This window comes from Myxine glutinosa, chromosome 8 (assembly GCF_964187855.1).
Source record: "Myxine glutinosa chromosome 8, kmMyxGlut1.1, whole genome shotgun sequence".
Lineage (NCBI taxonomy): Eukaryota > Metazoa > Chordata > Myxini > Myxiniformes > Myxinidae > Myxine > Myxine glutinosa.
Genome location: NC_136268.1, coordinates 67,820,138 through 67,842,062, shown reverse-complemented (window position 1 = coordinate 67,842,062; position 21,925 = coordinate 67,820,138). Strand labels below are relative to the sequence as shown.

General features: G+C 40.4%; 1 protein-coding gene across 4 annotated transcripts in view; it reads left to right on the top strand.

Moving 5' to 3' along the window:
* Positions 1 to 20,716, top strand: part of EPPK1 (epiplakin 1) — a 263,841-nt gene extending 243,125 nt beyond the window's left edge. For all 4 annotated transcript variants that reach the window (XM_068124604.2, XM_078783359.1, XM_078783361.1 and 1 more), the window contains one exon: positions 80 to 20,716. In XM_068124604.2, the coding sequence (XP_067980705.2) occupies positions 80 to 19,825 (19,746 nt within the window). In that variant the 3' untranslated portion in view covers positions 19,826 to 20,716. The remainder of the gene's footprint in view (positions 1 to 79) is intronic.
* The last annotated feature ends 1,209 nt before the right edge of the window (positions 20,717 to 21,925 follow it).

Here is a 21,925-nt window from a genome sequence, read left to right as displayed (position 1 = left end):
AAATTTTCCTGTTCTCCCTCCCACTCGCTTTCCTCTCCCTTTACTGATCCTATGTGACTCTTTTTTTTTTTTTTTGCAGGCTGCTGCAATTGTGAACAGAAGAGTGAAGATGGAGGAGACTCTGAAACAAACATCTGTACCCGACATGATAAAAGGTCGACGGTGGACTCTCTGGGAGCTCATCTATTCTGACCTCGTGTCTGAAGATGAAAAAAATAAATTTATGGAGGACTATGATAAGGAAAAGGTCACAGTGGAGGAGCTTCAGATAATCATAATAGAGTTTATCAAGAATAAAGAGAAGGAAAGGTTAAAGGCAGAGATAAAGTTTGATGGCATCAGAAAACCAGTGCCTCTTGAAGAGTTGATGACATCACAAATTGTCGATGAGGATTTGGGAAATCAGCTTCTTGAAGGTTTAAAATCCCCAAGTGATGTAACAAAATCCATACAAATATATCTCAGTGGGGCTCCTGCCATTGCTGGCCTGTACCTTGAGGATAGCAAGGAAAAAATGGGCTTTTATGAGGCCATGAAGAAGAAACTTATCATGCCTGAAAATGCCCTTAAGTTACTGGAAGCTCAGGCAGCCACGGGGTACATGATAGATCCTGTGAAGAATCAGAGGATGTCCGTTGATGAAGCTGTGCAGAAACAAATTGTTGGAGAAGAACTTAAAAATCAACTTTTGCTTGCTGAGCAAGCAGCAACTGGTTACAAAGAATCTCAGTCAGGACAGAGCATTTCCTTGTTTCAAGCCTTGAAGAAGCAACTTGTTGCTAAAGAGTTCGCAACCAATCTGCTTGATGTGCAGATTTCCACTGGGGGGATTATTGACCCAGAGGCAAGCCACAGGGTCCCGATTGAAGTGGCTTACAAGCGAGGACTCTTTAATAAAGAGATGAACAAGAACCTCCTGAACCCAAGTAGGAGCGGCAAGGAATACACTGATCTCAACACTGGTGAAAACGTTGCATATCTGGAGTTGATGCAATACTGTTTTAAAGACCCTGATACAGGATTGCCCTTGCTTATACTGAAGGACAAACAGGAAAAGGAGAGAGTGAGAAAAGAAAAGGCTAAACACCAGGAAGAAGAGTGCATGAAAGCTCTTGCAGAGACAAACATTGACTTGCCCTCAGGAAAAAAGGCATCATTAAAAGAAGTATTTGAGATTGGTCTCTTTGATGAAGACAAGAAATTACAATTGTTGAACGATTTCAAATCAGGAAAAATAACGATGGAACAACTCATCATCTTTATCATTGAAATTATTCAAGTTGAACATGTAAAAAAAGAAGAAGAAAAGAAACGTCCTATTAAAGTTGAAGAGGTGCTGCCTACGAAAACCAAAGAAAACCAAATTCAGATCCTAGAGACAACAAAAATCGATGTACCAGTTGGAAAATATTCCGGCAAACAAATGACGGTGAATGAAGTACTTGAAAACGATGAACTGATTGACAAAGATGATAAAAACAAACTACTTCGGGAATACAAAAATAGGAATATCACCATCAATCAGATGATTATATTACTGCTTGAAATTATCCGGAAAAAGGCACATGATGTTGATGGAAGAAAAAAGGAACTGCCAGTAATAAAAGCAACCAAAGAAGTAACTGTAGCAGCAGAGCTATCAAAACCATCAAAAGAGGAAGAGCTCAAAAAATCTCAGCAAGATCGAGAAGCACAGGCCAAAGAAACATTTGCATCCACTGAAATTGAGTTACATTGTGGAAAGCATGCCGGAATGAAGATATCATTGGAGAAAGCTTTGTTTGAAAACTTAGTAGATGCAGACAAAAAAGAGCCATTGATGGCAGATTATCATTCAGGAAAAATCACTTTAGATAGACTTGTTTATCTATTCATTGAAATAATTCATTTAGAAGAAATCGAGCAAGCCAAGGAGAAGTTGAAGTTCAGAGGACTTCGTCGAGAGGTGCCAGTTAATGACCTAATTGCATCAAAGGTTCTCAATGAAAATGTTGCAAATCAGCTTGCTAAAGGGGAGATAACAAAAGAAGAGGTGAGCAATTCAATTCAAACATTTTTGCAAGGTTCCCATGCCATTGCAGGATTGTACATTGAAGCAACGAATGAGAAGATGTCCATCTACAATGCAATGAAAAGGAGACTGATTCGGCCAGGAACAGCATTGGTGCTGCTTGAAGCTCAGGCAGCCACAGGCTATATAATTGACCCTGTGAAGAATAAAAGGCTTTCCATTGAGGAAGCTTGTGAAAAAGGTGTGGTGGGTTCTGACATTAAGACAAAACTTGAGTCCGCTGAGCGGGCCGTAACCGGATACAATGACCCATCCACCGGTGAAACTATTTCAGTCTTCCAAGCGATGGAGAAAGACATCATATTGAAAGATCATGCTATTCGTCTTTTAGAAGCCCAGATTGCAACAGGAGGAATTGTTGATCCTCAAGCCAGTCACCGTCTCCCAGTGGAAGTAGCTTATAGCCGTGGGCTCTTTGATGAGAAGATGAACCGGATGCTTCTGGATCCCAGTGATGATACCAAGGGTTTTTTTGACCCAAACAATGATGAAAACATGACCTATGCAGATCTCATGCAACACTGCTATGAAGACACAGAAACAGGACTGCCAATGATTGTTTTGAAAGACAAGAGCAAACTCATGGAAAAGATTTCTGCCGAAAAAGTGCAGAGCGATAAACCTCAAGCTGAGGTCTCATGGCAAAAAACATTTGTTGACTTTCCTATTGGAAGGTTTGCTGGAAGGAAGGTTTCACTTCAGGAGATCTTTGAAAGTGATCTCATAGATGAAGAAAGAAAGAAACAGCTGCGAGCAGATTACAATTGTGAAAAAATCACATTGGAAGAACTTCTGATGCTCATCATCAATTTTATGCAGCCAAAGGACACTGGAGATATTAAAACAACAACCAAAACTACAGTTGTTACCAAGAGTGTTGTTCTTACTTCTGAAGCACAGCCACCTGCTGAAGAGGAACAAACTATCAAAACACTAGAAACAACATTCGTAGATCTTCCTTTTGAAAGCTATTCTGGCAAAAAGGTTTCTCTGAAAGAGCTGTTGGACAGTGATGTTGTTGATGAAAAGAAGAAACAGCAGTTGCTGGACGACTTCAAGTCTGGGAAAATCACAACTCAGCAATTGCTGATCCTCATCGTTGAAATAATACAGGCAAAGGAATCTGGGCAAGCTGAAGGGCAGGTGTTGGTAAAGAAGGTTTCAGTGCAGACAACAGTAACAAAGAAAGGGATAGAACAAGAAGATGTTTCACAACCTTTTGCGGAAAAATCTGCAGATTTTATGAAGGAGCCAGCACATCTTGTAGCAGAACAACAAAGATCGAAGATCCTCGAAAGCACAGCCATTGATGTACCATTTGGAAGGTTTTCTGGAATGAAGCATTCTGTGAAAGAGCTTTTAGACAGTGATGTGATCGATGAGAAAAATAAAACTCAGTTAACGGATGACTACAAGTCTGGAAGAATCACCATTGAAGAACTAATCATACTGATATTAAAACTAATTCAGGGCAAGGATAAAGAGAAACCTGATAAGCAGAAGGAAATTGTCGAAAAGAACGGGGAAGAGAAACCAGAGAGAACAGCAGTGGAGCAGATTGAAAAACAAAAGCCAATTAAGTTAAAATCCACAACAGTTTCAAAAGAGACTGTTCCAACCACTGCATCCAAGCTCCGACCAAAAGTGCAACATGAAGATGTTCTAATAAACACGACTGTTGAATTACCATTTGGAAGATTTTCTGGAAAGAAGTTCACCATTCAAGAAATTTTTGATGAAGACATTATTGATGAAAGAAATAAAAACACGTTGATGGCAGACTTCAAGTCAGGCAAGATCACTGTGGAAAAACTAATTCAGTTAATCATTGAGATTATCCGCGTCAGAGAAGAGAATGAAATGAAAAGGCAAATTAAATTTAAGGGCTTGCGACGTGAAGTCACAGTTGCCGATTTGGTGAAATCGAAAGTGCTGCAAGAAGATGTTGCAAATAAACTCTCAGAGGGGACTGTTACAAAGGAAGAGGTACAAAGCTCTATACAGCATTTTCTTGAAGGAACCAATGCAATTGCAGGATTGTACATTGAAGCAACGAATGAGAAGATGTCCATCTACAATGCAATGAAAAGGAGACTGATTCGGCCAGGAACGGCATTGGTGCTGCTTGAAGCTCAGGCAGCCACAGGCTATATAATTGACCCCGTGAAGAATGAAAGGCTTTCTGTTGAAGAAGCTTGTGAAAAAGGTGTGGTGGGTTCTGATGTTAAGACAAAACTTGTGTCCGCTGAGCGGGCCGTAACAGGATACAATGACCCGTCCACTGGTGAAACCATTTCAGTCTTCCAAGCGATGGAGAAAGACCTCATTTTGAAAGATCATGGAATTCGTCTTTTGGAAGCTCAGATTGCCACAGGAGGAATTATTGATCCTCAAGCCAGTCATCGTCTCCCAGTGGAAGTGGCTTATAGCCGTGGGCTCTTTGCTGAGGAGATGAACCGGATTTTACTGGATCCCAGTGATGATACCAAGGGTTTCTTTGACCCAAACAATGATGAAAACATGACCTATGCAGATCTCATGCAACACTGCTATGAAGACACAGAAACAGGACTGCCAATGATTGTTTTGAAAGACAAGAGCAAACTCATGGAAAAGAAGATTTCTGCCAAAAAAGTGGAGATCGATAAACCTCAAGCTGAGGTCTCATGGCAAAAAACATTTGTTGACTTTCCTTTTGGAAGGTTTGCCGGAAGGAAGGTTTCACTTCAGGAGATCTTTGAAAGTGACCTCATAAATGAAGAAAGAAAGAAACAGCTGCGGGAAGATTACAATTCTGGAAAAATCACATTAGAAGAACTTCTGATGCTCATCATTGATTTTATGCAGCCAAAGGACACTGGAGATATTGATACAACAACCAAAACTACAGTTGTTACCAAGAGTGTTGTTCTTACTTCTGAAGCACAGCCACCTGCTGAAGAGAAACAAACTATGAAAACACTGGAAACAACATTGGTAGATCTTCCTTTTGAAAGCTATTCTGGCAAAAATGTTTCTCTGAAAGAGCTGTTGGACAGTGACGTTGTTGATGAAAAGAAGAAACAGCAGTTGCTGGACGACTTCAAGTCTGGGAAAATCACAACTCAGCAATTGCTGATCCTCATCATTGAAATAATACAGGCAAAGGAATCTGGGCAAGCTGAAGGGCAGGTGGTGGTAAAGAAGGTTTCAGTGCAGACAACAGTAACAAAGAAAGGGAAAGATCAAGAAGATGTTTCACAACCTGTTGCGGAAAAATCTGCAGATTTTATGAAGGACCCAGCACATATTGTAGCAGAACAACAAAGATCGAAGATCCTCGAAAGCACAGCCATTGATGTACCATTTGGAAGGTTTTCTGGAACGAAGCATTCTGTGAAAGAGCTTTTAGACAGTGATGTGATCGATGAGAAAAATAAAACTCAGTTAACAGATGACTACAAGTCTGGAAGAATCACCATTGAAGAACTAATCATACTGATAATAAAACTAATTCAGGGCAAGGATAAAGAGAAACCTGATAAGCAGAAGGAAATTGTCGAAAAGAACGGGGAAGAGAAACCAGAGAGAACAGCAGTGGAGCAGATTGAAAAACAAAAGCCAATTAAGTTAAAATCCACAACAGTTTCAAAAGAGACTGTCCCAACCACTGCATCCAAGCCCCGACCAAAAGTGCAACTTGAAGATGTTCTAAAAAACACGACTGTTGATTTACCATTTGGAAGATTTTCTGGAAAGAAGTTCACCATTCAAGAAATTTTTGATGAAGACATTATTGATGAAAGAAATAAAAACACATTGATGGCAGACTTCAAGTCAGGCAAGATCACTGTGGAAAAATTAATTCAGATAATCATTGAGATTATCCACGTCAGAGAAGAGAACGAAATGAAAAGGCAAATTAAATTTAAGGGCTTGCGACGTGAAGTCACAGTTGCTGATTTGGTGAAATCGAAAGTGCTGCAAGAAGATGTTGCAAACAAACTCTCAGAGGGGACTATTACAAAGGAAGAGGTACAAAGCTCTATACAGCATTTTCTTGAAGGAACCAATGCAATTGCAGGATTGTACATTGAAGCAACGAATGAGAAGATGTCCATCTACAATGCAATGAAAAGGAGACTGATTCGGCCAGGAACGGCATTGGTGCTGCTTGAAGCTCAGGCAGCTACAGGTTATATAATTGACCCCGTGAAGAATGAAAGGCTTTCCGTTGAAGAAGCTTGTGAAAAAGGTGTGGTGGGTTCTGACGTTAAGACAAAACTTGTGTCCGCTGAGCGGGCCGTAACAGGATACAACGACCCGTCCACCGGTGAAACCATTTCAGTGTTCCAAGCGATGGAGAAAGACCTCATTTTGAAAGATCATGGAATTCGTCTTTTGGAAGCTCAGATTGCAACAGGAGGAATTATTGATCCTCAAGCCAGTCATCGTCTCCCAGTGGAAGTGGCTTATTGCCGTGGACTCTTTGATGAGGAGATGAACCGGATTCTACTGGATCCCAGTGATGATACCAAGGGATTTTTTGACCCAAACAATGATGAAAACATGACTTATGCAGATCTCATGCAACGCTGCTATGAAGACACAGAAACAGGACTGCCAATGATTGTTTTGAAAGACAAGAACAAACTCACGGAAAAGAAGAGTCCTGCTGACAAAGTGGAGATCGATAAACCTCAAGCTGAGGTGTCATGGCAAAAAACATTTGTTGACTTTCCTCTTGGAAGGTTTGCTGGAAGGAAGGTTTCACTTCAGGAGATCTTTGAAAGTGACCTCATAAATGAAGAAAGAAAGAAACAGCTGCGTGAAGATTACAATTCTGGAAAAATCACATTAGAAGAACTTCTGATGCTCATCATCGATTTTATGCAGCCAATGGACACTGGAGATATTGACACAATAACCAAAACTACAGTTGTTACCAAGAGTGTTATGCTTACTTCTGAAGCACAACCACCTGCTGAAGAGAAACAAACGATCAAAACATTGGAAACAACATTGGTAGATCTTCCTTTTGAAAGCTATTCTGGCAAAAAGGTTTCTCTGAAAGAGCTGTTGGACAGTGATGTTGTTGATGAAAGGAAGAAACAGCAGTTGCTGGACGACTTCAAGTCTGGGAAAATCACAACTCAGCAATTGCTGATCCTCATCATTGAAATAATACAGGCAAAGGAATCTGGGCAAGCTGAAGGGCAGGTGGTGGTAAAGAAGGTTTTAGTGCAGAAACACGTGACAGAAATAATCTCTGGTCAGGATTATCGTGTTCCTGTAGAAGGAGTTGTTGAAAAATCTATTAAAGGCAAACATGGTGAAAGTGTATCAGATGAAGAGCGTTTGAAAGATCTAGAAAATACAAAAGTTGATATTCCATTCGGAAGATTTGCTGGAAAGAATCTGTCTGTGAAAGAGATTTTGAACAGTGATGAAATTGATGAGGAAAAGAAAAATGCATTCATGGCTGATTACCTGTCTGGGAAAATAACGACAGAGGAATTAATTATTTTGGTAATAAAATTCATCCAAATGAAGGCAGATCAGAAAGAACAAAAGAAAAGCATTTCTGATAGGAACGGCGAAGATAAACCATTGAAAAAAGAGAAAAAGATAACAAAGCAAGAGGTTAAAAAGACAAAAACAAGTATCACAAAAGAGACTCTAACAACTTCTGAATCCAAGCTCCGACCAAAAGTACAAGATGTAGATGTTCTAAAAAACACAAACGTGGAACTACCTTTTGAAAGATTTTTCGGAAAGAGGTTTACGCTCCAAGAAATTTTTGAAGGAGACATCATTGATGAACAAAATAAAAACATGTTGATGGCAGACTTCAAGTCAGGAAAGATCACTTTGGAAAAACTAATTCAGTTAATCATTGAGATTATCCGCATCAGAGAAGAAAATGAAATGAAAAGGCAAATTAAATTTAAGGGCTTGCGACGTGAAGTCACAGTTGCTGATTTGGTGAAATCGAAAGTGCTGCAAGAAGATGTTGCAAACAAACTCTCAGAGGGGACTGTAACAAAGGAAGAGGTACAAAGCTCTATACAGCATTTTCTTCAAGGAACCAATGCAATTGCAGGATTGTACATTGAAGCAACGAATGAGAAGATGTCCATCTACAATGCAATGAAAAGGAGACTGATTCGGCCAGGAACGGCATTGGTGCTGCTTGAAGCTCAAGCAGCCACAGGCTATATAATTGACCCCGTGAAGAATGAAAGGCTTTCTGTTGAGGAAGCTTGTGAAAACGGTGTGGTGGGTTCTGACATAAAGCCCAAACTTGTGTCCGCTGAGCGGGCCGTAACAGGATACAACGACCCATCCACCGGTGAAACTATTTCAGTCTTCCAAGCGATGGAGAAAGGCATCATTTTAAAAGATCATGGAATTCGTCTTTTGGAAGCTCAAATTGCCACAGGAGGAATTGTTGATCCTCAAGCCAGTCACCGTCTCCCAGTGGAAGTGGCTTATAGTCGTGGGCTCTTTGATGAGGAGATTAACCGGATTCTCCTGGATCCCAGTGATGATACCAAGGGTTTTTTTGACCCAAACAATGATGAAAACATGACCTATGCAGATCTCATGCAACACTGCTATGAAGACACAGAAACAGGACTGCCAATGATTGTTTTGAAAGACAAGAGCAAACTCATGGAAAAGAAGATTTCTGCCGAAAAAGTGGAGAGCGATAAACCTCAAGCTGAGGTCTCATGGCAAAAAACATTTGTTGACTTTCCATTTGGAAAATTTGCTGGAAGGAAAGTTTCACTTCAGGAGATCTTTGAAAGTGACCTCATAAATGAAGAAAGAAAGAAACAGCTGCATGAAGATTACAATTCTGGAAAAATCACATTAGAAGAACTTCTGATGCTCATCATCGATTTTATGCAGCCAATGGACACTGGAGATATTGACACAATAACCAAAACTACAGTTGTTACCAAGAGTGTTATTCTTACTTCTGAAGCACAACCACCTGCTGAAGAGAAACAAACGATCAAAACACTGGAAACAACATTGGTAGATCTTCCTTTTGAAAGCTATTCTGGCAAAAAGGTTTCTCTGAAAGAGCTGTTGGACAGTGATGTTGTTGATGAAAGGAAGAAACAGCAGTTGCTGGACGACTTCAAGTCTGGGAAAATCACAACTCAGCAATTGCTGATCCTCATCATTGAAATAATACAGGCAAAGGAATCTGGGCAAGCTGAAGGGCAGGTGGTGGTAAAGAAGGTTTTAGTGCAGAAACACGTGACAGAAATAATCTCTGGTCAGGATTATCGTGTTCCTGTAGAAGGAGTTGTTGAAAAATCTATTAAAGGCAAACATGGTGAAAGTGTATCAGATGAAGAGCGTTTGAAAGATCTAGAAAATACAAAAGTTGATATTCCATTCGGAAGATTTGCTGGAAAGAATCTGTCTGTGAAAGAGATTTTGAACAGTGATGAAATTGATGAGGAAAAGAAAAATGCATTTATGGCTGATTTCCTGTCTGGGAAAATAACGACAGAGGAATTAATTATTTTGGTAATAAAATTCATCCAAATGAAGGCAGATCAGAAAGAACAAAAGAAAAGCATTTCTGATAGGAACGGCGAAGATAAACCATTGAAAAAAGAGAAAAAGATAACAAAGCAAGAGGTTAAAAAGACAAAAACAAGTATCACAAAAGAGACTCTAACAACTTCTGAATCCAAGCTCCGACCAAAAGTACAAGATGTGGATGTTCTAAAAAACACAAACGTGGAACTACCTTTTGAAAGATTTTTCGGAAAGAGGTTTACGCTCCAAGAAATTTTTGAAGGAGACATCATTGATGAACAAAATAAAAACATGTTGATGGCAGACTTCAAGTCAGGAAAGATCACTTTGGAAAAACTAATTCAGTTAATCATTGAGATTATCCGCATCAGAGAAGAAAATGAAATGAAAAGGCAAATTAAATTTCAGGGCTTGCGACGTGAAGTCACAGTTGCTGATTTGGTGAAATCGAAAGTGCTGCAAGAAGATGTTGCAAACAAACTCTCAGAGGGGACTGTTACAAAGGAAGAGGTACAAAGCTCTATACAGCATTTTCTTCAAGGAACCAATGCAATTGCAGGATTGTACATTGAAGCAACGAATGAGAAGATGTCCATCTACAATGCAATGAAAAGGAGACTGATTCGGCCAGGAACGGCATTGGTGCTGCTTGAAGCTCAAGCAGCCACAGGCTATATAATTGACCCCGTGAAGAATGAAAGGCTTTTTGTTGAGGAAGCTTGTGAAAACGGTGTGGTGGGTTCTGACATAAAGCCCAAACTTGTGTCCGCTGAGCGGGCCGTAACAGGATACAACGACCCATCCACCGGTGAAACTATTTCAGTCTTCCAAGCGATGGAGAAAGGCATCATTTTAAAAGATCATGGAATTCGTCTTTTGGAAGCTCAAATTGCCACAGGAGGAATTGTTGATCCTCAAGCCAGTCACCGTCTCCCAGTGGAAGTGGCTTATAGTCGTGGGCTCTTTGATGAGGAGATTAACCGGATTCTCCTGGATCCCAGTGATGATACCAAGGGTTTTTTTGACCCAAACAATGATGAAAACATGACCTATGCAGATCTCATGCAACACTGCTATGAAGACACAGAAACAGGACTGCCAATGATTGTTTTGAAAGACAAGAGCAAACTCATGGAAAAGAAGATTTCTGCCGAAAAAGTGGAGAGCGATAAACCTCAAGCTGAGGTCTCATGGCAAAAAACATTTGTTGACTTTCCCATTGGAAGGTTTGCTGGACGGAAGGTTTCACTGCAAGAGATCTTTGAAAGTGACCTCATGGATGAAGAAAGAAAGAAACAGCTGCGGGAAGATTACAATTCTGGAAAAATCACATTGGAAGAACTGCTGATGCTCATCATCGATTTTATGCAGCCGAAGGACACTGGAGATATTGATACAATAACCAAAACTACAGTTGTTACCAAGCGGGTTATTCTTACTTCTGAAACACAGCCACCTGCTGAAGAGATGCAAACGATCAAAACACTGGAAACAACATTGGTAGATCTTCCTTTTGAAAGCTATTCTGGCAAAAAGGTTTCTCTGAAAGAGCTGTTGGACAGTGATGTTGTTGATGAAAAGAAGAAACAGCAGTTGTTGGATGACTTCAAGTCTGGGAAAATCACAACTCAGCAATTGCTGATCCTCATCATTGAAATAATACAGGCAAAGGAATCTGGGCAAGCTGAAGGGCAGGTGGTGGTAAAGAAGGTTTTAGTGCAGAAACACATGACAGAAATAGACTCTGGTCAGGATTATCGTGTTCCTGTAGAAGGAGTTGTTGAAACATCTGTTAAAAGCAAACATGGTGAAAGTGTATCAGATGAAGAGCGTTTGAAAGATCTAGAAAATACAAAAGTTGATATTCCATTCGGAAGATTTGCTGGAAAGAATCTGTCTGTGAAAGAGATTTTGAACAGCGATGAAATTGATGAGGAAAAGAAAAATGCATTTATGGTTGATTACCTGTCTGGGAAAATAACTACAGAGGAATTAATTATTTTGGTAATAAAATTCATCCAAATGAAGGCAGATCAGAAAGAACAAAAGAAAAGCATTTCTGATAGGAAAGGCAAAGATAAACCATTGAAAAAAGAGAAAAAGATTACAAAGCTGGAGGATAAAAAGACAAAAACAAGTATCACAAAGGAGACTGTAACAACTTCTGAATCCAAGCTCCGACCAAAAGTACAAGATGTGGACGTTCTAAAAAACACGACTGTTGAATTACCATTTGGAAGATTTTCTGGAAAGAAGTTCACCATCCAAGAAATTATTGATGAAGACATTATTGATGAAAGAAATAAAAACACGTTGATGGCAGACTTCAAGTCAGGCAAGATCACTTTAGAAAAACTAATTCAGTTAATCATTGAGATTATCCGTGTCAGAGAAGAAAATGAAATGCAAAGGCAAATTAAATTTAAGGGCTTGCGACGTGAAGTCACAGTTGCCGATTTGGTGAAATCGAAAGTGCTGCAAGAAGATGTTGCAAACAAACTCTCAGAGGGGACTGTAACAAAGGAAGAGGTACAAAGCTCTATACAGCATTTTCTTGAAGGAACCAATGCAATTGCAGGATTGTACATTGAAGCAACGAATGAGAAGATGTCCATCTACAATGCAATGAAAAGGAGACTGATTCGGCCAGGAACGGCATTGGTGCTGCTTGAAGCACAGGCAGCTACAGGTTATATAATAGACCCCGTGAAGAATGAAAGGCTTTCTGTTGAGGAAGCTTGTGAAAAAGGTGTGGTAGGTTCTGACATTAAGACAAAACTTGCGTCCGCTGAGCGGGCCGTAACCGGATACAATGACCCATCCACCGGTGAAACTATTTCAGTCTTCCAAGCGATGGAGAAAGACATCATATTGAAAGATCATGGTATTCGTCTTTTGGAAGCTCAGATTGCAACAGGAGGAATTGTTGATCCTCAAGCCAGTCACCGTCTCCCAGTGGAAGTGGCTTATAGCCGTGGGCTCTTTGATGAGAAGATGAACCGGATTCTTCTGGATCCCAGTGATGATACCAAGGGTTTCTTTGACCCAAACAATGATGAAAACATGACCTATGCAGATCTCATGCAACGCTGCTATGAAGACACAGAAACAGGACTGCCAATGATTGTTTTGAAAGACAAGAGCAAACTCATGGAAAAGAAGATTTGTTCTGAAAAAGTGGAGACCAACAAACCTCAAGCTGAGGTCTCATGGCAAAAAACATTTGTTGACTTTCCCATTGGAAGGTTTGCTGGACGGAAGGTTTCACTTCAAGAGATCTTTGAAAGTGACCTCATGGATGAAGAAAGAAAGAAACAGCTGCGGGAAGATTACAATTCTGGAAAAATCACATTGGAAGAACTTCTGATGCTCATCATCGATTTTATGCAGCCAAAGGACACTGGAGATATTGATACAATAACCAAGACAACAGTTGTTACCAAGCGGGTTATTCTTACTTCTGAAACACAGCCACCTGCTGAAGAGAAGCAAACGATCAAAACACTGGAAACAACATTGGTAGATCTTCCTTTTGAAAGCTATTCTGGCAAAAAGGTTTCTCTGAAAGAGCTGTTGGACAGTGATGTTGTTGATAAAAAGAAGAAACAGCAGTTGCTGGACGACTTCAAGTCTGGGAAAATCACAACTCAGCAATTGCTGATCCTCATCATTGAAATAATACAGGCAAAGGAATCTGGGCAAGCTGAAGGGCAGGTGGTGGTAAAGAAGGTTTTAGTGCAGAAACACGTGACAGAAATAGACTCTGGTCAAGATTATCGTGTTCCTGTCGAAGGAGTTGTTGAAAAATCTATTAAAAGCAAACAAGGTGAAAGTGTATCAGATGAAGAGCATTTGAAAGATCTAGAAAATACAAAAGTTGATATTCCATTCGGAAGATTTGCTGGAAAGAATCTGTCTGTGAAAGAGATTTTGAACAGCGATGAAATTGATGAGGAAAAGAAAAATGCATTTATGGCTGATTACCTGTCTGGGAAAATAACTACAGAGGAATTAATTATTTTGGTAATAAAATTCATCCAAATGAAGGCAGATCAGAAAGAACAAAAGAAAAGCATTTCTGATAGGAATGGTGAAGATAAACCATTGAAAAAAGAGAAAAAGATTACAAAGCAGGAGGTTAAAAAGACAAAAACAAGTATCACAAAAGAGACTGTAACAACTTCTGAATCCAAGCTCCGACCAAAAGTACAAGATGTAGACCTTCTAGAAAACACGACTGTTGAATTACCATTTGGAAGATTTTCTGGAAAGAAGTTCACCATTCAAGAAATTTTTGATGAAGATATTATTGATGAAAGAAATAAAAACACATTGATGGCAGACTTCAAGTCAGGCAAGATCACTGTGGAAAAACTAATTCAGTTAATCATTGAGATTATCCGCGTCAGAGAAGAGAATGAAATGAAAAGGCAAATTAAATTTAAGGGCTTGCGACGTGAAGTCACAGTTGCTGATTTGGTGGATTCAAAAGTGCTGCAAGAAGACGTTGCAAATAAACTCTCAGAGGGGACTGTTACAAAGGAAGAGGTACAAAGCTCTATACAGCATTTTCTTCAAGGAACCAATGCAATTGCAGGATTGTACATTGAAGCTACGAATGAGAAGATGTCCATCTACAATGCAATGAAAAGGAGACTGATTCGGCCAGGAACGGCATTGGTGCTGCTTGAAGCTCAGGCAGCCACAGGCTATATAATTGACCCCGTGAAGAATGAAAGGCTTTCCGTTGAAGAAGCTTGTGAAAAAGGTGTGGTGGGCTCTGACATTAAGGCAAAACTTGTGTCCGCTGAGCGAGCGATAGCAGGATACAAAGACCCATCCACAGGTAAAACCATATCAGTCTTCCAAGCGATGGAGAAAGACATCATATTGAAAGATCATGGAATTCGTCTTTTGGAAGCTCAGATTGCAACAGGAGGAATTGTTGATCCTCAAGCCAGTCACCGTCTTCCAGTGGAAGTGGCTTATAGCCGTGGGCTCTTTGATGAGGAGATGAACCGGATTCTTCTGGATCCCAGTGATGATACCAAGGGTTTCTTTGATCCAAACAATGATGAAAACATGACCTATGCAGATCTCATGCAACGCTGCTATGAAGACACAGAAACAGGACTGCCAATGATTTTTTTGAAAGACAAGAGCAAACTCATGGAAAAGAAGATTTCTGCCGAAAAAGGGGAGACTGACAAACCTCAAGCTGAGGTCTCATGGCAAAAAACATTTGTTGACTTTCCTTTTGGAAGGTTTGCCGGAAGGAAGGTTTCACTTCAGGAGATCTTTGAAAGTGACCTCATAGATGAAGAAAGAAAAAAACAGCTGCGGGAAGATTACAATTCTGGAAAAATCACATTGGAAGAACTTCTGATGCTCATCATTGATTTTATGCAGCCAAAGGACACTGGAGATATTGATACAACAACCAAAACGACAGTTGTTACCAAGCGGGTTATTCTTACTTCTGAAACACAGCCACCTGCTGAAGAGAAGCAAACGATCAAAACACTGGAAACAACATTGGTAGATCTTCCTTTTGAAAGATATTCTGGCAAAAAGGTTTCTCTGAAAGATCTGTTGGACAGTGATGTTGATGATGAAAAGAAGAAACAGCAGTTGTTGGATGACTTCAAGTGTGGGAAAATCACAACTCAGCAATTGCTGATCCTCATCATTGAAATAATACAGGCAAAGGAATCTGGGCAAGCTGGAGGGCTGGTGGTGGTAAAGAAGGTTTCAGTTGAGAAACCTGAAAGTATTTCCAAGGAAGAGTGTTTGAAAACTCTGGCATCCACATCAGTCGATATTCCATTTGGAAGGTTTGCTGGAAAGAAGCTCTCTGTTGAAGAGGTTCTGGACACTGACGCAATTGATGGTCAAAAGAAAAAGCAGTTCATCGAAGATTACATGTCTGGAAAGATTACTGTGGAGGAACTCATAATATTAATAATACAAATAATTCACATCACAGAACAAGAGAAAATCAAAGAAAAGAAAGACGTTTCACAAGTTAAATTTGATGATACACTTGTTCGATCTTCAGACGATCAAATTGAACACAAAAAGGCCAAGGCAACTGAAGCATTACTTGCCACAGAGAGTGCTGTTACCACTAAGTTGGAACCAAAACACAAGGAACAGTTTGTAGACATTTATAAGAACAAAAAAGTTCAATTGCCACTGAGAAGATTTTCTGGTCAGACGCTCTCTCTTCAAGAAATCTTTGATATGGAGCTCATTGATGAAAACACGAAAAAGACATTAATAGCAGACTTTGAATCTGGCAAAATTACTTTAGGAAGGCTATTAGAGTTAATCATTGAGTTTGTTCAAGCAAAGGAAGAAAAGAATGCAGCAAGAAAACAAATGAAATTTAAAGGTTTGAGACGAGAAGTCAGTATTGCTGATTTAATCACATCAAAAGTGCTTAAAGAGGATATAGCAAATAAACTGTCAGAGGGGACCATTACAAAGGAAGAGGTACAAGAATCTCTGAAAGCATTCCTTGAAGGCTCAAGTGCTATAGCAGGACTGTACATTGAGGCAACAAATGAGAAAATGTCAATTTACAATGCCATAAAGGGGAAGCTCATCCGGCCTGGAACAGGGTTGGTATTGCTGGAAGCTCAAGCAGCCACAGGTTACATAATTGACCCTGTCAAAAATGAGAGACTGTCAGTTAATGAAGCTTGTGAAAAAGGTTTGGTTGGATCTGAATTCCAGAAAAAGCTTCAATCGGCAGAGCGTGCAGTGACTGGGTATAAAGACCCATTTAGTGGTGAAATCATGTCATTGTTCCAAGCTATGCAGAAGCAACTGATTTTGAAAGACCATGGAATTCGTCTCCTAGAAGCACAGATTGCCACAGGAGGCCTAATTGATCCAAATGCCAGCCATCGTATTCCAGTGGAAGTGGCCTATAGCCGTAGCCTCTTTGACGAAGAGATGAACCAGATTCTATTGGACCCAAGTGATGACACAAAGGGCTTCTTTGATCCCAATACAGATGAAAACATGACCTATGCAGATCTCCTCAATCAGTGCTACAGTGACATAGATACAGGGCTTCCCATGATTTTGCTGCAGGACAAGACCAAACCAAAACACAAAAAGAAAGTTTATGTTGAAAAAACAGATCGCCAGGCTCAAGCTGAGTTGTCTTTACAAAAAACATTGATTGAACTTCCAATTGGAAAGTTTGCCGGGAGAAAAGTTTCACTTTACGAGGTCTTTGAAAGTGGTCTTATTGATGAGGACAGAAAGAAACAGCTTGTTCACGACTACAAGTCTGGCAAAATAACAGTAGAGGAACTTGTGGTACTCATCCTCACTATTGTTCAGAAGCAAAGTACTACAGAACATGATGCTGGACGAAAAACTGCAGTTGCTTCACAGGAGCCTGTTGTCACATCAAAAGCTCCAACATCGAAGCAGTCACAAAATATCAGTGTTCTAGAAAAAACATTTGTAGATATTCCGTTTGAGAGGTTTTCAGGGAAAAAGATTTCCTTAAAAGATGTGTTGGAAAGTGATGTTGATGAAAAGAAGAAACAACAACTGTTGGAAGACTTTCAGGCAGGTAAAATCACCATTGAGCAACTTATTATTATTATCATTGAAATTATTCAAAAAAAAGAAATTGCACAATCTGAGAAAGAGGCTGTAATTCAGAAGGTTGCAGTTGAGAATAAAGTCACAGAATTAAAATCCAGAGAGGCTATTACAAAGGTAGAAGCTGAATCAACAAAATCCTCATCTGCTTTAACTGACAGAGAAACTTTGAAAAGATTTGAAACCACAAAAGTTGAAATTCCTTTTGGAGAGTTTTCTGGAAAAAAGGTTTCTCTTAAAGAAGTTTTTGAAACTGATGCAATTGATGCCACAAAAAAGAAAAAACTTTTGGATGATTACAAATCAGGAAAAATTACAATTGAAAGGCTGATAATTTTGATCATTGAAATAATGACAGTGAAGGCAAAAAAGGAAACCAGTCAAGAAGAATACGTGGTCACTGAAGAACAGATGACTAAAGATTTTGAATCAGAAACATTAAGTATTCCTGCTGGAAAGCTTTCTGGCCAAACATTGAGTGTTAAGGAAGTCATGGAATCAGATTTAATTGATGAAGAAAAAAAGAAACAGTTGATGTATGATTACAAAACAGGAAGAATTACTCTTCATGTTCTCATCACCATTATCCTTGAAATCATAGAAATCAGGGCAAAGAAAAACCTTAACTTCCAAGGTTTCCGACGCAACGTTACAGTGGATGAGCTAGTAAAAGCAAGCTTGATTGATGATGATACATTGAAGAGGTTACTTATTGGATCTGTTTCTGTGGATGAAGTGAGCAAATCACTCAACCAATACCTCAAGGGTACAAGCAGCATCGCTGGTGTTTTTGTTGAACGCACCAAAGAGATTTTGCCAATCTATGCAGCAATGAAACGAGGATTAATTCGCCCTGGCACGGCTTTTGAGCTCCTTGAAGCACAGGCGGCCACAGGCTTTATTGTAGACCCCGTACAAAATCAGCGTTTAACCGTGGAAGAAGCTGTTTCAGCTAGACTTGTTGGTGAGGATTTTAGGGATAAATTGATGTCAGCAGAACGTGCTGTGACTGGGTACAAGGATCCTTACACTGGTAAAATGTTGTCATTGTTTCAAGCAATGAAAAAGCAACTGATTGTGAAAAATCACGGAATCCGACTCTTGGAAGCTCAGATTGCCACAGGGGGCCTAATTGACCCTCATGCTAGTCACCGCATTCCTGTGGAAATGGCCTACAGCCGTGGGTTATTTGACGAGGAAATGAACCAAATCCTCTTGGACCCAAGCGATGACACCAAGGGTTTCTTCGATCCAAACACAGAAGAGAACCTGACGTATATGGAGTTGCTAGAACGCTGCTCCAAAGATTCTTCTAGTGGCCTCTACTTGTTGTCACTAAAGGACAAAAAGCCTGACAGAAAAATGTCTTCCAAGTCATCCGTGAGGAAGCGAAAAATAGTTGTGGTTGATCCTGATACGGGTAAGGAGTTGACCGTTTATGAAGCATACATGAAAGGACTTTTGGATCAGCAATCCTACTTACAGTTGTCTGCTCAGGAGTGTGAATGGGAAGAACTCACCATTACAGCATCCGACAGTACCGTCTCATCGATCCTCATTGACCGAAAATCTGGACGGCAGTTCAGTATTGATGATGCACTCTCAAACGGTACAATCGATGAGCAAACTTTGCAGAAGTACCGACGGGGTAAACTGTCAATCTTTGAACTTGGGGACCGTTTGTGTGGAGCATCTACCGATTCTCGTTCTCGCACATCTTCTTTTGGATCGTCATCATCTGTGCCTCCTAGTCCATCTTCAGCTTCCAGCCAGGCTTCTTCTGCACCATGGAGTGAACCAACAGAAGAGATAAATCCAATTGGTGGCATATTGGACTTACAAAAGTTTGAGAAGATCAGTATTGTAGAAGCAATGAAACGTCACATGATAGATAGCATCACAGGGCAGAGACTTCTTGAAGCCCAGGCCTGCACTGGTGGTATTATCAATCCATCCACAGGTGAGCGATGCAGTGTCCAAGAGGCAGTAACACAAGGACTGTTGGACAAATACATTGCAGAAAAATTGCTTCCTGCAGATAGGGCATTCAATGGATTTGAAGAACCAAGAACCAAGGTAAAACTGTCTGCAGGTCAGGCAATCAAGAAAGGCTGGCTATTTCATGAGGCAGGTACGCGTGTGTTGGAGGTACAGTACCTCACTGGAGGCCTTGTGGAGCCTGGTACTCCAGGGCGACTGTCATTGGATGAAGCCCTCACTAAAGGTCTCATTGACAGCTACACAGCAAAGAAGTTACGTGAAGTTAAATCTCATCTGAAGTACGTCACATGTCCGAAAACAAGACAGCGCATTACCTACAAAGATGCCCTGGAGCGCTCTATGGTGGATGCAGAGACCGGCATCCGTCTTCTCGAGGCTTCGGGTGCTGCCAGCCGCTACAGTGTGAGCGTACCAAGTTCCAGTTTTGGCTCACGATCGGGTTCTCGCCCCTCATCACAACACGGATCACGTCGTGGAAGCGTTGATGCTTCCTCTCCATCCAGCTCAGCGTTCGGGACATACACTAGTGGCAGTAGCTACTCATCTTCCTCCTACAGCTCATATGGATATGGTGGTCGCCGTTGAGAGGTCGAGAGAAGAATGAGAAAAGCCTCTTCTCAAGCTGCTATTAGCTTTGCTACAGCCTTAATTGAAGAAAGTTGAGATGAAGGAGACTGTGGCTTGTATTGCAACAAACTGTTCGAATGTTGGAGAGTTTACCTCTATGCTGCTTGGTTAGTCTACGACTTTACAACAAAATGATTAACATTGTTAGTTAAGGGAAACCAGAGTGCTTTGGGACACAGAATACATTTATTGGCACGTCTCCTCTCGCATTTATTTTTGCTTCATGTCATTGGCCAACAATAACGCTTAGAGGGTACGTTCCAATGCACCGCAGTTTCCCCGACATGATGATGCAAATTGCCATGCTCATGTGCAGCCGCTTTGACTATGCATACGACTCTGAATACAAGATGGTTGTTGCAATGTTGTTTTAAGACATTTTGTTTTACCCAAAACTAACAATGGTTTTAACATATATCTTTGGAATGAAAACATTCATTTCGGAAATCTTGGCTTTGTTGCTTCTATCACACCAAGGTAGTGCATTTATTATGTGCTTTTAATTATTATTCGCATTTATGTCAACAGTTTGAAAGACACTAGTTGCATGATGAAATGTCCGTTTTGGGGAATTATTTTTGTATATAAACTATGCATGAAGAGGTTCTTTTTCATTATTCGGGAGCAAAGATGAAGCACTGAAAAATTCTAGTAATAGGTTATATTGCCTTATGCTGGATTGCCTTCACATTCCTCTGTATTTGGAGAGGACGTTATTATTTACAAGGAAGGTGAATGTAACATGAAGCTGATTTTATTATATTGTTTTTTTTTTCATAAAATAGTGCAACTCCAAAGTGTCTGCTGTGCTGGCTGCAAAACAAATAAATGATAAGCACTAAACCATAACTGTTCTCAATATTGTGATTAAGTTGTCCTGTTAGTCTTCTCATACCCCTGGAACATGAGGCTGGGAACTCTGGTTCAAATCCCATGTCCCTTTGTCCATTGTCTACTAATGTCTTCGATTTATGTACAAGCTCCTCCATGAGCCTTAGTATCACTGTGAATATAAATTAAGTGTCGAATAATAAAATGAAAGAGGAATTTCAAATATTAGGAGGTGCTGTAAAAAGAAAGTGATAGTCTTCTTTTTTTTTAAAACTTTATCTTACAATGTCTTTTCCAGCAGCTTCTTTGTATTTGGCCCTTTGCACATACAAAGCCCTCGTTCTGGCAAGTTCTCACCACAGGCGACGTGGCTATCTTTGTCAAATGTGAAAAGTCTTGTCTATGACAAAGGGTATTGGAGTCTTGAGGGTCTTAAAGGGTATTGGAGGTCATAAGGGTGTTAGTGATTCTTGGGAGATTTTAGGGCATCTTATATTATGTGTCTTGGGGAAAGGTGTATGCTGCATGTGTGAGAAGTGTTATGATTTATGGGAGCGAGACATGGGTAATGAACGTAGAGCAGCAACGAAGGCTGGAAAGGGTGGAAATGCGAATGGTTCGGTGGATGTGCGGAGTATCGTTGAGAGAGAGGAAAACAAATGATGAATTGTGAAAGATGATGGGAATAGAGCCTGTGATTGATGCTGTGAAGAGGAATAGGTTGAGATGGTTTGGTCATGTGTTGAGGAAGGATTAAAGTGACTGGTTGAGAAGAGTGCTGAAAATGAATGTAGAAGGAAGTAGAGGACGGGGAAGACCGAGAAAGACTTGGCTAAAGATGGTGGAAGAGGAAATGCGGGCAAGGGGGTTAACAAGAGGAGATGCAAAAAATAGGGCAAAATGGAGAAGATGTCATAGGGACCGCAAGGCTAACCCCCGCTCGAGCAGGGAAAATGGCCTTAAAATGACTGTTGTTGTTGTTGTTGTTGTTATTACTAGGGCATGCCCGTACTATATATATATCTAAAATTATATCCCCCCCCCTCTATTTACATGAAATGGTTTGGTCCAAAGCAAACGGCTTGCGAGTACGGTGACAATCCCCCCCCCCCCCCTCTATTTACATGAAATGGTTTGGTCCAAAGCGAACGGCTTGCGAGTACGGTGACAATCCCCCCCCTCTATTTACATGAAATGGTTTGGTCCAAAGCGAACGGCTTGCGGAGT